This window comes from Tenebrio molitor, chromosome 5 (assembly GCF_963966145.1).
Source record: "Tenebrio molitor chromosome 5, icTenMoli1.1, whole genome shotgun sequence".
NCBI lineage: Eukaryota > Metazoa > Arthropoda > Insecta > Coleoptera > Tenebrionidae > Tenebrio > Tenebrio molitor.
In genome coordinates, this window is record NC_091050.1 from 1,839,210 (window position 1) to 1,852,198 (window position 12,989).

Sequence of the window (12,989 nt, forward strand, 5' to 3'; positions counted from 1 at the left end):
ATGGAAGTTTGCGTTTGGATAAATCGACACTAAAGAATTGGAATTTATAACAATTTTTTTAAAATATTTTTCTGTTAGATGTGGAAGTTTGTGTAAATGATACAGAACTAATTAGTCGTTTATGTTTTATGTTTAGGCAACCCACATCGCAGATAATTTTATAAAAAAAATCCAAAATAAAAAATCCATTATAGGACAATTTTGTACCTATATCGTGATACTAACAGATCAAATGCAAATTGGTTTAAAAAAATGCAAAAGGAATGATACAACGCAGACATTTTACACTTTTTATTAAACAAATGAAAACGTCAGAGGGTCGGTATTTGGTTTCTGCATTTGTAAATTACCATTGCTGACTTAAGTCGAATAAAAAACTTTTAACAATATCCCTCTGATTTTTAGAAGCACAAAACTGAACTGAAAAGAAATTGTTCACCTTAAAACATGGCAATTTGTTTTGATAATGGAAAAAAATCGAATACAGGTGTTGAAAAAATGGCGCGCTAAAACTATAGTACCTACAGAATTCAGAAGCATTTGGTAAGTGAGGGAAAAATATTTAAGAAAATTCTTGGTGTTAAATTTGCTCGTGGATAAAGGTTTCTTTTATAGTAAGGTTGGCAATTTCATTGATTTTTACATAATTTTCGATAATTAAAAGAGGCAAATCGTATTTCATATTAAAGACTATAGAGTAGAGATTGGGTTAAAAATTATTATTAATCAGCCTTCAATTCTGCATAGTTTAGTTGCGCATTTTGGGTGTTATTTAGTATTAATAATTACAACTAATAACGTTTAAAAATCTTTACAAAAACTCCCATTGTGCAGAGAAATGAAGACCAAGATTTTTTAAAATATTTTTTCCTCACCTACCGAATGCTTCTGAACACCGTAGAATAATTTTAGTGCGGCATTTTTTAAACACCCTGTATAATATTTTTTGTTTTTATATTTTTAACTTGTTCTGCAGTGTAATAATAATAATAATAATAATAGCTTTTATTAACCCAAGAACAAAACTGTCCACAAAGGGTAACAAATAATAAATAATGTATATGTATATTCATAGGCATATACATAAGTAACAATAAAAGAGAAAAGAAAAGGTAAAAAAAAACAACCTAGAAAATAATATAATAGAGAAAAATTAAATAAAGAAAAATTAAATAAAGAAAAATTAAATAAATAAATAAATAAATAAATCCCCAACATAACCAGCAAATACATCAACCACATCTAATTCAACAAAGACAATGCTTCAGATATTCGACGACGGAATGTACCAGCATGATATTCAAATATATCAGCAAATAGCTGCAACTGGTTATACAACGTACACATAGCAATAATTGGTGAATTTTGATGGTAATTAGTGCTTGAAAGTTGATTGCAGAATGTAGCACTATAACGAATTCCCAATTTTGGGATTCTAAACTTTAACATTTCAACTAATTCCGAACAATCAATCTTGCAATGCACGATTCTGTGTAAGTACAAAACAGATGCAATCTGACGCCTGACATACAAGGGTTCCAGCTGAAATTCATTGATTAAACATGTGTAGGCATAACCCCTAACTGGATAAGCACCAAATTTAACAAGGTACAAATACTTTAAAAATTTCCTTTGTATGGACTCAATGGAAGAAACATGAGTTTGATATCTAGGGTTCCATACCACACAAGCATATTCAAGGTGAGAGCGAATGAAAGCATAGAATAATAGTTTAAGGCAATCAATACTTTTAAAACTCTTAGTGTTCCTAATTATAAATCCTAACATTTTATAACATTTAGAAGATAGATGTTCATAATGTTTAATAAAATTTAATTCTCGGTCAAAAACAACACCCAAGTCTTTTTTATTGTGACACCTATTCAATACAACGCCGTTAATACTATATGGATACTCTATACATGACCGTATCCTAAAGAAAGACATTGCTTCACATTTCTTTATGTTTAGGTTCAGCATATTCCTACTACACCAGTCACAAAGAGCATCTAAATTTAATTGTAAGGACAGACAATCATCAATGCATTTAACAACCTTCATTAACTTCAAGTCGTCGGCATACATCAAGACTTCCGAGGATATGTATTTAGATAAAGTGTAGCTATATACCTATTGTTCTTTCTATAATATTAGGAACTTGCAATTTTTGTGCTAATATTCAGATTAACACTTCACTACCGGGTTACACAGTACGAAGGTACAAAATAAGACAAAGAATTAGGTACTTGTTCAACTTCTCTTTACATTAGATATCAAAAACAGAACATTTTCTTGTTCAAATACAGAGAAGAGAAATATTAATTTCTAGAATCGCATAAGCTGCGCTATTATTATTTATTCATAGATGCAATTCTTTAATTGTTGTTGTCTTACGATAACAATGGTGTTGCCCTTGCTCTTCGCTCATGTAATTACAAATTATGGTGTAATGTCGTTTACATGGATTTACTCTTAATATTATAATATTGTTCAGTACAGTGGAAAGAATGTTGACGGATCAGCCTCAAAATCAAAAACAGCAAATACAAGGTTATTCACCGTAGAGTTCCAGCGACAATTCCACTCAGAAAATTTCAACCAATCAGCTTGTAGTATTTTGAATCATTGGACCAATTAGGAACGAATTACACCGATAATTTAGCATGGTTCTAAATTATCGAAAAATTATCGAAGGTAAAATAACAAGACCTAATTTTTTTATCACATATTATATCCCAAGTGCAAAATTTTTTACCGGTTGACAGGTGACAGTTTATTAAGTTACGACTCACGTTTGTGGATATCTTGTTGTCCATAGCAGCCTCTTTTCTCATTCTTTTTGTTGGTCATTCATATTGTATAATTTGATTAATTTGGGTGTACCTAGGTGTTGTTTTGTTCTGGTCATTCTGCTCTCTCATTGGCCGGCCAATGAGCCGGCTCCGTTCCTGCCGTGTTTGGTCCCACCTTTCCGATAAATAGGTGAAGCCGGCCGAAATTCCTTACCGAGTACTGTGGCCAAGCGCCTAGCGCGCCACTTTACATTCGGGAGGTCCCGGGTTCTAACCCCGGTGCCGCCTCCAGGTGTGGGTTTTTTTCAGAGGTTTCCCCACACCATCACATCGTGGTATGTCTCATATCACAGATAAGGCTAATGCTGGGTCAGTATCAACCTCTCAGTACCTACCACCTTCCTTCCACACCCATCCTCACCGTACCCATCCCGAATCTTCCCGTCAATGTGGCTGAAAAGGCTCCAGAAAGCCTCAGCAGCCCGCCCCCCTTCGGGGGGGAATGAAAGATGTACCGTTTCCTTTTTTTTTCCGAAATTCCTTCACTTTCGTTCACACCTTAAACGGTTCGTTTCATATTCTACTCTCTTCTCCCCCCCCCCCTCTACAAAAATGATTGCGGTTGCGTAAAAGCGAGCTGGACAAAAAGACAAAAATGTGATATGTGATACAGGTTAGAAAGACGGGATGTGAATCTAGTGGGTGTTGTCAAAAAATTTAGGAGATTTGGAAAAGAAATACTTAAAACCTTTTGGATATTTAATTTTATTATTATTATTGCTTACACGTTTTAAGTATGTATGTACAACACAACTGAACAAAAATATTACCATATGCTGCAATGATAATTATAACGCAATGCACATTTACAGAGTTATAATGTATCGATACTAGCGTATACAGCGTGCTTTCGAAAAATGTACAAAAGTGTAACCACTCGATACGGTCGCCGATAATTATATTTCAATATCGACACTCAATATTGAAATTATATCGATTCCCTCTGACGTATCTGCCAGTCTACAGACTGGATACACTACATTACACGAGTAAAAACGGCACTTATTGGCACAATAATTAAAGTATTATTTGGTTTCAATATCAGTGTGGTGTGTCCTGACACCTTAACTTAACACTTCGTTAAATAATTTCTGTTAATAACTATTTGACAATTACTATAAATGGCCTGTGATGACGGTTACGTACTGTGTGTATTAACTTTGGAAATAATTTAATTGCGCTTAATGAAGATGGAAGATTTGAAGCAAGGTGGGTTATGGCCTCTTGAATTATATTTGGACATCTCTAGATCTTGGTTCCGTTTTGAGGTGCACCCCAGGTACCTGCAATCAAATTATTACAATTAAAAAACCAAAATCAAATCTGATCATATCATTAGAATCGTTGCCAAAGTCTGCTTAAAAAAAGAATTACCATTGTGTATGCTACTGTCTCCCTTCAGTGTTTCTTTCATTTGTTTTGAAATACTCCTGGCTGTCAAACTGTGGACCGGTTTATCCTTTTCGTACCGTGCAGCCTGCAAAAAGAAACACAAAACAAATTCAGTTTCTCTTTTCCAACAACAAGATGATTCTTCTACAGTATTTTTTGCTATATCTTAAAAAAAAAAACATGATCAAGAGTGGCTGTGACAAACAAAAAATTTGAAAACGTGTGGCGTAACTTGAATAACCCAGCCATAAATGTAATTTGTAATTTGCAAATTCAGAATAAGGTTATAGAGATATTTTCATATTTGTTGGGGGAAACAAAAGACTGAGAAATGTCACAAATTTGTATTGTCAATGTCAAATTTCTCAAAGACGTTCGTGATTTCGACAGAAATGCAGCAAATTGGCAATAAGAAAGTTATTCATCGTCGAACTAGAGACATAATTTGTAATACGTTTGATTATATGAGAATAACTTTTCCTTTTGAACCAATGACAAAAATTGGTTTCCTTAGAATTTATTTTATCAATTAATTTAGCGAAAGTTTAAATTTACCTAGACATTCCTTTTTACGGCATTTATGACAAATTTGACACTGACAATACATTTTTGTGACATTTCTCAGTCTTTTGTTACTGCCACCAAATATGAAAATACCTCTATCACTCTTAGTCTATGGTTTTGTGTAATGACGTAAAGCTGCGTCACACGTTTTCGATGATTTTGTTTTTCACAGCCACTCTTGATCAATTATTTGAAACATACGGCATAAACGAATGTCAAAAAATTTACAAAAAAAAAATGGTGTACTTAAATGTAACAAATTGTAATAGAAGAGTACCTCTGCGACACTCCAAGAACAAAATAACCAACTAGATTGTTGGTAGTACTTACATCCCTCCTTTCGAACAACTTCTTCAAATCCCTCACCGACACGAATGTCACAGGCGAGGCATCACCGCTATTAGCCTCCGACTCCTCTTTCGCTCCTTCGTCGGGCTTCCTGTGTTGCGTCTCGGCCGGTTTTATCTTCATCAAGTTAGGAAACGATTTGGAAAACTGTCCCAAACGACTGGCCACCAGTTTTCGCTCTCTCAACTCGTTCACATCAAAATCGTCAGACTCCGGCTCTTTACTCGACCCATTCTCGGAAAACTCCAAACTGAAAGTGCGATTTTCCCCGAACATGTCTCTCTTGTCTAGCTCCTCTTTCACTGGTTCTCCTCGCTCTTCCTGCGAATCTCCCAGTTTTTCTGCAGGTCTCATGATGTAACTGCTATTGTATTCGTACTTGGGAGACGTGTCCTCTTTGGCGGTACTGTATTCGTATTTTGGAGGAGCGAACTCTCTAACCGGTGTCTTGGCGTAACCGGTACCGTGTTCGAACTTCGGAGGTGCCTCCTCTTTGACCGGTGTCTTGGCACTGTATTCGTACTTCGGAGGTGCGAACTCTCTGACCGGTGTGGTGGCGTAACCGGTACTGTATTCGTACTTGGGAGGTGTGAACTCTTTGACCGGTGTCACCGGCGTCAGCGGTACTTTGGTGACTTGGGGCTCGGTCTCGTAAGGGATCTGCTCGCGGTTGGTCAACGCAAAACTGCGAACGACCGGGTTGGAGTAGATTTTTTTGATCAAGGTGTTGTCCCACTTCTTGGTGCTGATCAACGGGTCCGCTCTCTTCGCGGTACTGACTCCGTTGTTGTTGATCTCGCTCTCCTTTCGCCCGTCGATTGTCGGCCTGTAGATCTTCGTCTCGTGCTCGACTTGCTTGCTCTTCTTTGTCGTAATGACGATGTTTTGCACGTTGGTCTTGTTTTCGTTCTTCTCCTCGTCATCATCTCTGCTGACTCCTCGTTCGTGCGCCTTCAGAGGCTCAGTTTTGACAGGCTGTTGCGACTCTTCCGGACTGTAGAAAATCGGTTCTTTCTCGTTGACCCTCACCACAGGCGACTGCCACTTTACGTTATCCCCGTTGAACATATTCGGCGCTTTCTTGTTAAGCGTGATTCTGAATTCCGGTTGGTCGTTGTCGGACGATTGGAAATAGATCTTCGAGTTCTCGACGTCGTAGAAGTTGACCAAGCTCAGGTCGGAGTCGCTCGTGATTTCCAGCTGGTTCGTGGGGACATCTTCCTTTTCGGTCCTCACCGAGCTCGTCCTCTCTTCCTGGTCGCTCTCGTTGGTCGTGGCCGGTACTGCTCGGTACCAGCTGACTTCGGCGTCTTCGTCCGGTGGCCGGAAGTCGTGCTCCTGCGGAAAGACACAACAGGTTGCGTTTTAGAACGGAAACGACGACAAAACAACAATTTTACTAGAAGCGAAGACACTTATAAGCTTGAGTATCGTTAGTATTGCGGCCTACTGTTTATCTAGTGTTACACCCAGAACATACTGACACTTACCATGAGAAGGAAAGAGATTACATAAATTAATCGCAAGCGAGTAGTAGGTAAACTGTTTTATTCATGACAATAACAACAATACTCAATATATCTAAAACCGTAACGGCTAAAATTAAAAAAAAAATGTAAACAGGTTTCGACACAGTACACGTTACAACGAATTGTGGCTGTCTGGAAAATTGAGTAATGGATTTTTGACAAAATTCTTGGTGGAATTTCTCGGTGTGTACAAGCTTCTTGGTAGACTCGAGTACGTGTATTTTGCTTCCAACTGGTCAATGCGGTTCGATAAACTTACCTCGTCATTTTTTGCTTTGCCGGACGGTGAGCTTGCTAGTTTTGTATAGTAATCTCTACCATATCTAGAAAGAAACATCGATTTATTTTGAATGCAACGAGAAACATATAATTTTTTGTCTAAATAATACTCTTGCTTCAGCTTTTAACATGCATTTCGAGTCTCAAAACGCATTAGAGGCTCAGTGAAGGAAAAAACCTTCACACAAGAAATTGTAGAGTAATGCTATGATTTAATGAATGCCTGTGACTTGAGGTGCACTTTTTGTCGGGTCGGGTACAATAAAAAAGTTGTATGAATGCAGGCGGTTACTTTATCAATTATTATCGAGCCCTTCAGTTACGAGTTTCATTCTTTCGTGCCGCATTCCTTGCGTAGGTAATTCTTGTGTTTTTTATGGTTGCAAAAATTTAACACGATTTTTACAACCGTGTTCTCGTAAATTTCCCTTTCATTCCTATTCATACCTCAAGACAATTTATTAAAGGAGTGATGCAATCGCAATATTTCGCATTAAAAAAATAGAAATACTTATATTAATAAGGGTAGTCCGGTCGTCTCAGTTTCTAGTCAATAGAGCAACTGATTTCTAAATTCGTACAATCAAAATGTTTCTACAATGATACAATCAAAATTTTATGATAAATTATTTCCGATTTATTTGTACCGATTTATAAAGAAATAATCATTAAATATATAAGTTGACATTTTTAATCGGATCTTGTTTTGACTCGAGAGTTGGTCGCGTTGCGTTAGCATTGGTGGTGAGTCACGTGGTCGGCTGAACAATGACTGACACTTCCGCTGTTTATTCTTAGTTTTTGCAATTTTTCTCTTTGGAATGCCCGGTAAGGATGGTAATTAAGGGCATCAGCGAATTCCTTAAGCCATCTTCTATCTTTACAGTAGTTTTTTGTCATAAAATCAATACTTTTTAACTGCACAATTTCAATTTTTATGTGCCCGCGAAACAACTGTCCATAAGATGCCATGTTATTCAGTCCATTTTCGAAAGCCTTTTACTCAAAATTTAACTCGGCAAGGCCCTTAAAAAACTTCAGATTATATTCCAAAAGTGTTCAACTTTTGGTTTGTACACTTTTTGTTACAAATTCAATGGTATCGATGTGACGACCGGACTACTTTTGAAACTACCGATATTATAGTGTACAGAGAGCTGTTTATTTGATGAGATGTCATTTGCCGTCAATCCAAATTGCCAATTCTTCTAAAGTCCATTCAAAAATCAAAAAACCACCACCTGTTGCTTTAGGTTGGTAAAATTTAAAAAACTCTAGGTAGTTATTTTTTCATACCTACTATGTTGGTAACTATAAATGATGACATTTATTTGATTCAAAATAAAATTCAATTGCTTTGAATTTCGTTCAAATTGTTTTATTATTGCTCAGCAGGTTCATTTACTTATTAGTTCTTATTCTTATTATTTTTACGTAAGCATGCCCAGAACAGAATTCACACCAACCCCCGATAAATTTGAAATGTTCATAATTGTATTGCCAACTCAAACAATCCTTCTTGATCATCCTGTAGATATGAGATACACTTAAAATTGATCATTGTCTTATCCAAACAGTTCTAAAAATGTATTGAGTAACAACGCTATTTGTGCCATGTTATTGGTTTCATTATAGATAATGTTGTCAGATTACAGCATAGATTCGCGTAATAAACAAAAATATTTTATGAGAGATAAACTAAATTATAACCCAAACAGTTTTTTTCTCTCATAAATGTTTTCATACTGTGAACAGTATCGGGGCGGCGCCGGCGTTACAATTAATGAAATAAAACGACAAAGAAAGGGAAAAAAGATTAAAACTTTGTGTTTATTTAAAAAAAAAAATCAATATATCAGATATCATAAAAGAAAAATAACGAAATTTATTTACCTATTTAAAAACAAGGAAAAAGAGCGAGACGAAATCTTTGTTTTCCTGTCTATTATAGATTTGATAATTTTTAAATAAAATTCGATAATAAATACAATCCGTTTTTTTTACCTGAGTAATTGAAAGGGAAATTTCAAATTCTTTTGTTTTTTCGTATCTTTTTGTATGTTGGTTATTTTTATGGTTGTTACTTTGGAAATTATCAAAACAAAAAGTTACAAAACAATTGTTGCAGCGTTAATATCGGGTGTTCATTTAAATTTCTCCTCAAAGTTGATGTTGAAGAGTCGATTGTGAACGCACCACTTGTCAGTCTACAGAGTAAAAACACAAACAACGCAAAAAGTGAGGTTAGATTTAAACAGCTGATCCGTGATCTGTAATCCGTGGTGCGTTCACAATCGACTCTTCAACGCCAACTTTGAGGACAATAAAAATGTAGTCTTTTCTGACAAACTCAATTTAAATAAGGGAAAACTTGTGATCGTTAACAATAAAAAAAAAACGTTTTTTGAAATTATTCTCTCTTTTGGTAGGTAAGCATTCAATAATAAACTGTTTTGGTTTTTCGTTCCTGTTTTATTTTGTTATAATGCTGTTATTTATATAAAAAAAAAACAGTGTACAATTTGCGATAAATTGTAAACACCAGGGAGAATTACAAATTAAAAAAAATATATGTTTTTCAATGTTGAAAATCGAAAATGATTGAACATTACTTCTAGTTGACATTAAATATTTCTTTTATAACATCTAGAGACTATGTGAATGTTTTCAGAATTTTTAGACATTTATTTATATTTTAGTCATTACCAAATCGTCAGGAAGTTCTGAATTTGTAAGTCACGCGAAATTGGAGTATTTCGCGGCGTGCTTTTAAACGTCTCTCACGTTTAAACTGTAGTTTTCGACAGAGAGCCGAATTGAAGTTCAGAAAAATTATTCTCAAAACTTTAACAATTTTTATAAACGGTTTAAACAATTTTCCGACTATGTATTTTTGCGAAAATGTATAAAAAAATCTAATGAACCGATTTGTGCCTCTTTGTCTCTAAATATCCAAATCACAAAAAACAAAAAAAACGAAGTGAACACACCACATCAATATAGAAAAACAGAAACTTCCAAGAGTTGGCGAGAAACTGAAAGAAATCGCTCTTTTGACGAACAAATACAAGATCAGGTTGTCAATGTCGTAATATTTGAAGGGAATTATTTATTACACAGTTTTAAATCCCTCCCAGATTTATCAGCAAAGAATCTATATTTGACGCGTCAAGATGATGCAAAGTCTCACATTGCACATTCGACCGCTATGACATGAAATTATGTCACCTTGCCCTTTGAGTTTGAGGGACAAACACAATTCACGCCAAATTTAAATTTAGGTTGTTGCACAAAATACCGAAAAACACATCGATAAACGATGAAAATTCCTGATAACTCAATAAATTTGTATTTCATTTGACGTGAGGTTCCAAATTCTCTAGATTCGTATCGCTCACCTATGGTTCCTGTATCTCACCCTTTCCGCCTCTAGAACGTCCACGATCCTACTCATCTTCTCTGTATTTCAACGCACGCAACCAAAATACTCGCACAGCAATAAATATTTCACTAACAAAGGAACTACTAGAATGCGCTACTTCGCGAATTTAAATCGCTATCTTTTTCGTAATCGCTCCACGATAATTATTCCACCTTCGATTCTCTTATCGTCTTATCTAAAGGGAAAAAATGCCAATTTAATCTATGGTGTATTGTTAGTGAAGGTGCTGTTCTCTTTATCATCGATTCCGATGGATTTGTTATGTACGTAAGAGAAAAACACAATTGCGCAACACCGCTAAAAGCTGAGATAATACATTCAGCACTCGAAAAAACACCAACCTATCTCGCAATTTTCAATCAATTTCTCTGTAGGATTATCGAACAATGAATCTGTCAGGGTTCTCCGAAAATGCACCCCCTACATTTTCTATTTCAGTTTTCCTCACCTTTCGTTCGTTCGAATTCTTCTTCTTATATTTTCCGTTGTGTAGGGATTGTTCTCCATCGCTATCGGCTTGCTCCACTTCTCTTTCTCCTTCTTACTGTAACTTCCTTAAAGTTTCGTTAGTTGCGATTTCAAAAATAAAACGATCGTACCTTCGAAGAAGGGAGTGTTGGCGTAGTGGTCTTTTATTTGGTTTTCGAAGTTTAAACTGTCATATTTGGCGTCGCGGTCGACCTCGGTCAAAGAAGAAGAAGAACTGAAAGAAGAGAAGAGAAAATTCCAAAGAGGAATCTGGTACTCTTGAAACCGTCAGCAAGAAATCCAGATTTGAATCCTGCAGAGCATTTGAAGTGTTATCACGTTTTAGCTACTTTTGCCAGGATTCCATATCAAAATTTCTTCTGGTGGCTAGGTCAATCCCTCCACTTACTTTAGAATGGGAGACGAACTCCTGAAGACAGTTTTGGGCAAAGACGCATACTTCTCCAGATACTCCGAGTCTTTCTCGGTGTTGCTTTGCAACGAAATCAACGAAACATCCTCGACATCTGCAAAACCACTCTTAGATTCTTTACCCCGAGAGCGCATCTCTTACTTTCGTCGTCGACCGTGATGTCGGTTTTGGGGGCGACGTTCTCGAACTTCTCCCTGTCGCTGAACTCTTCTCTGTCCTCTCGGACGCCCGAATCGAAAGAGGTCTCCTCATCGGAGAAGGAGTTTCGCGCGACACTTTCGCCGATCACTATGCTGGAGTCGATCAACAGGTTTCGCGTTGGCGAGTCGATGTCGTCCGCGCAATCGGAGGCGGCGTCGGACAAGTCGGAGGTTTCGTCGACTTCTTTGTCGCCGATCAGCACTTTGGCGGAGGTCAAAGGGTTGGGTACCAGCATGGGTACCGGGATGGGCGAGTGCGTCCCAGAGAATTGACGCTTCTGTAGGTACCAGTTGGACTCGTCCGCGCCCAGCAGGGACGAGCTGGAGGTGCGGAAGTAGAAATCGGCCTCGACGTCTTCCAGTTCCGACGTGGGGAGTTCTTCGATTCGTTGCTGGATCTAGAAAGGCGAAGTTTTTGATTTTTTTCATTTGAACGAGGAGTTTCGTTTTGTTGTTACATTGGTTAGAATGATGGAACTTCACAAGATACCTCATTTTAGTAAAAACAAAACAACTGACAACTACAGGAGACAAAGAAGTGGTTAAAGTTGTTCCTAAGGTTTTTTTGAGGGAAAATCTTTATTTAAGAATTTTCTTTGGAAGTTTATGGGACTTTGGAAAACTGAACCACTTCCAAAAAAATATATGTTTTGGTGGCACTCTAACCAATATACCTCCAACACTCTATTTTAGTGCTCGAATGCACAAAGTGCTCAAGCTTACCGTCAAAGACACACGATCAACGTATTTGGTAGAACCAAGACTAGAATCACTGTGTAAATATTCATCTAAGCTTGAAACGGAAGTCGATTCTAAATCTGCTACAGCTCCGTCGCCGAAGAAATACTCTTTGTTAGCTTTGTTACTAGAAACACTCGCTTCCGAGGAAGATGGTAAATCGTTTTGTTGCTTAGCAATTATCTGAAACAAATTGTTTTTTCTTAAATTGTCTTTATACAGGTGTCCCAGAATGAACCAGCATAATTTTAACCACGAGCTCGGAAAAAATATTAAAAAAATTCTATGTCAAAAAATAAAATGACATTTAATTTTTGAGGTACAATTTTTTTTAATTGCTTTTAGTCTTCTACGTTGTCCCACAACATCGTAGGTAAAATTTCGGCACATTTTAAAAATACACCCTGTATATCATATTTTATAAAACGTACACCAATGCGGTTTCCTTGTTTTAAAGCATATTTCCTAGAGGTTACTTCGCATTGGCGTACATTTTATAAAATATGATATACAGGGTGTATTTTTAAAATGTGCCGAAATTTTACCTACGAGGTTGTGGGACAACTTAGAAGACTAAAAGCAATTTAAAAGAATTTTTTAAATATTTTTTCCGAGTTCTACATGAAGCCAGTAGCTCGTGGTTAAGATTATACTGATTCATTTTAGGACACCCTGTACATTTTTCCAAAACTTCCTCAGAGTTTTTAGTACGAAAGTGGGACAAGTAAAATCTCTTTCGAACAG

General features: G+C 36.5%; 1 protein-coding gene across 4 annotated transcripts in view; it reads right to left on the minus strand.

Moving 5' to 3' along the window:
- Positions 1-3,538: 3,538 nt before the first annotated feature.
- LOC138130937 (uncharacterized) overlaps positions 3,539-12,989 on the minus strand; it is a 38,242-nt gene continuing 28,791 nt past the window's right edge. For 3 of the 4 annotated variants that reach the window (XM_069047653.1, XM_069047654.1, XM_069047656.1), the window contains 9 exons: positions 12,231-12,428; positions 11,449-11,905; positions 11,284-11,401; positions 11,006-11,109; positions 10,855-10,960; positions 6,945-7,008; positions 5,139-6,494; positions 4,227-4,329; positions 3,539-4,135 (listed from right to left, as the gene is read on the minus strand). In XM_069047653.1, the coding sequence (XP_068903754.1) occupies positions 4,098-4,135; positions 4,227-4,329; positions 5,139-6,494; positions 6,945-7,008; positions 10,855-10,960; positions 11,006-11,109; positions 11,284-11,401; positions 11,449-11,905; positions 12,231-12,428 (2,544 nt within the window). In that variant the 3' untranslated portion in view covers positions 3,539-4,097. The remainder of the gene's footprint in view (positions 4,136-4,226; positions 4,330-5,138; positions 6,495-6,944; positions 7,009-10,854; positions 10,961-11,005; positions 11,110-11,283; positions 11,402-11,448; positions 11,906-12,230; positions 12,429-12,989) is intronic. The other variant, XM_069047655.1, reaches the window with a different exon arrangement.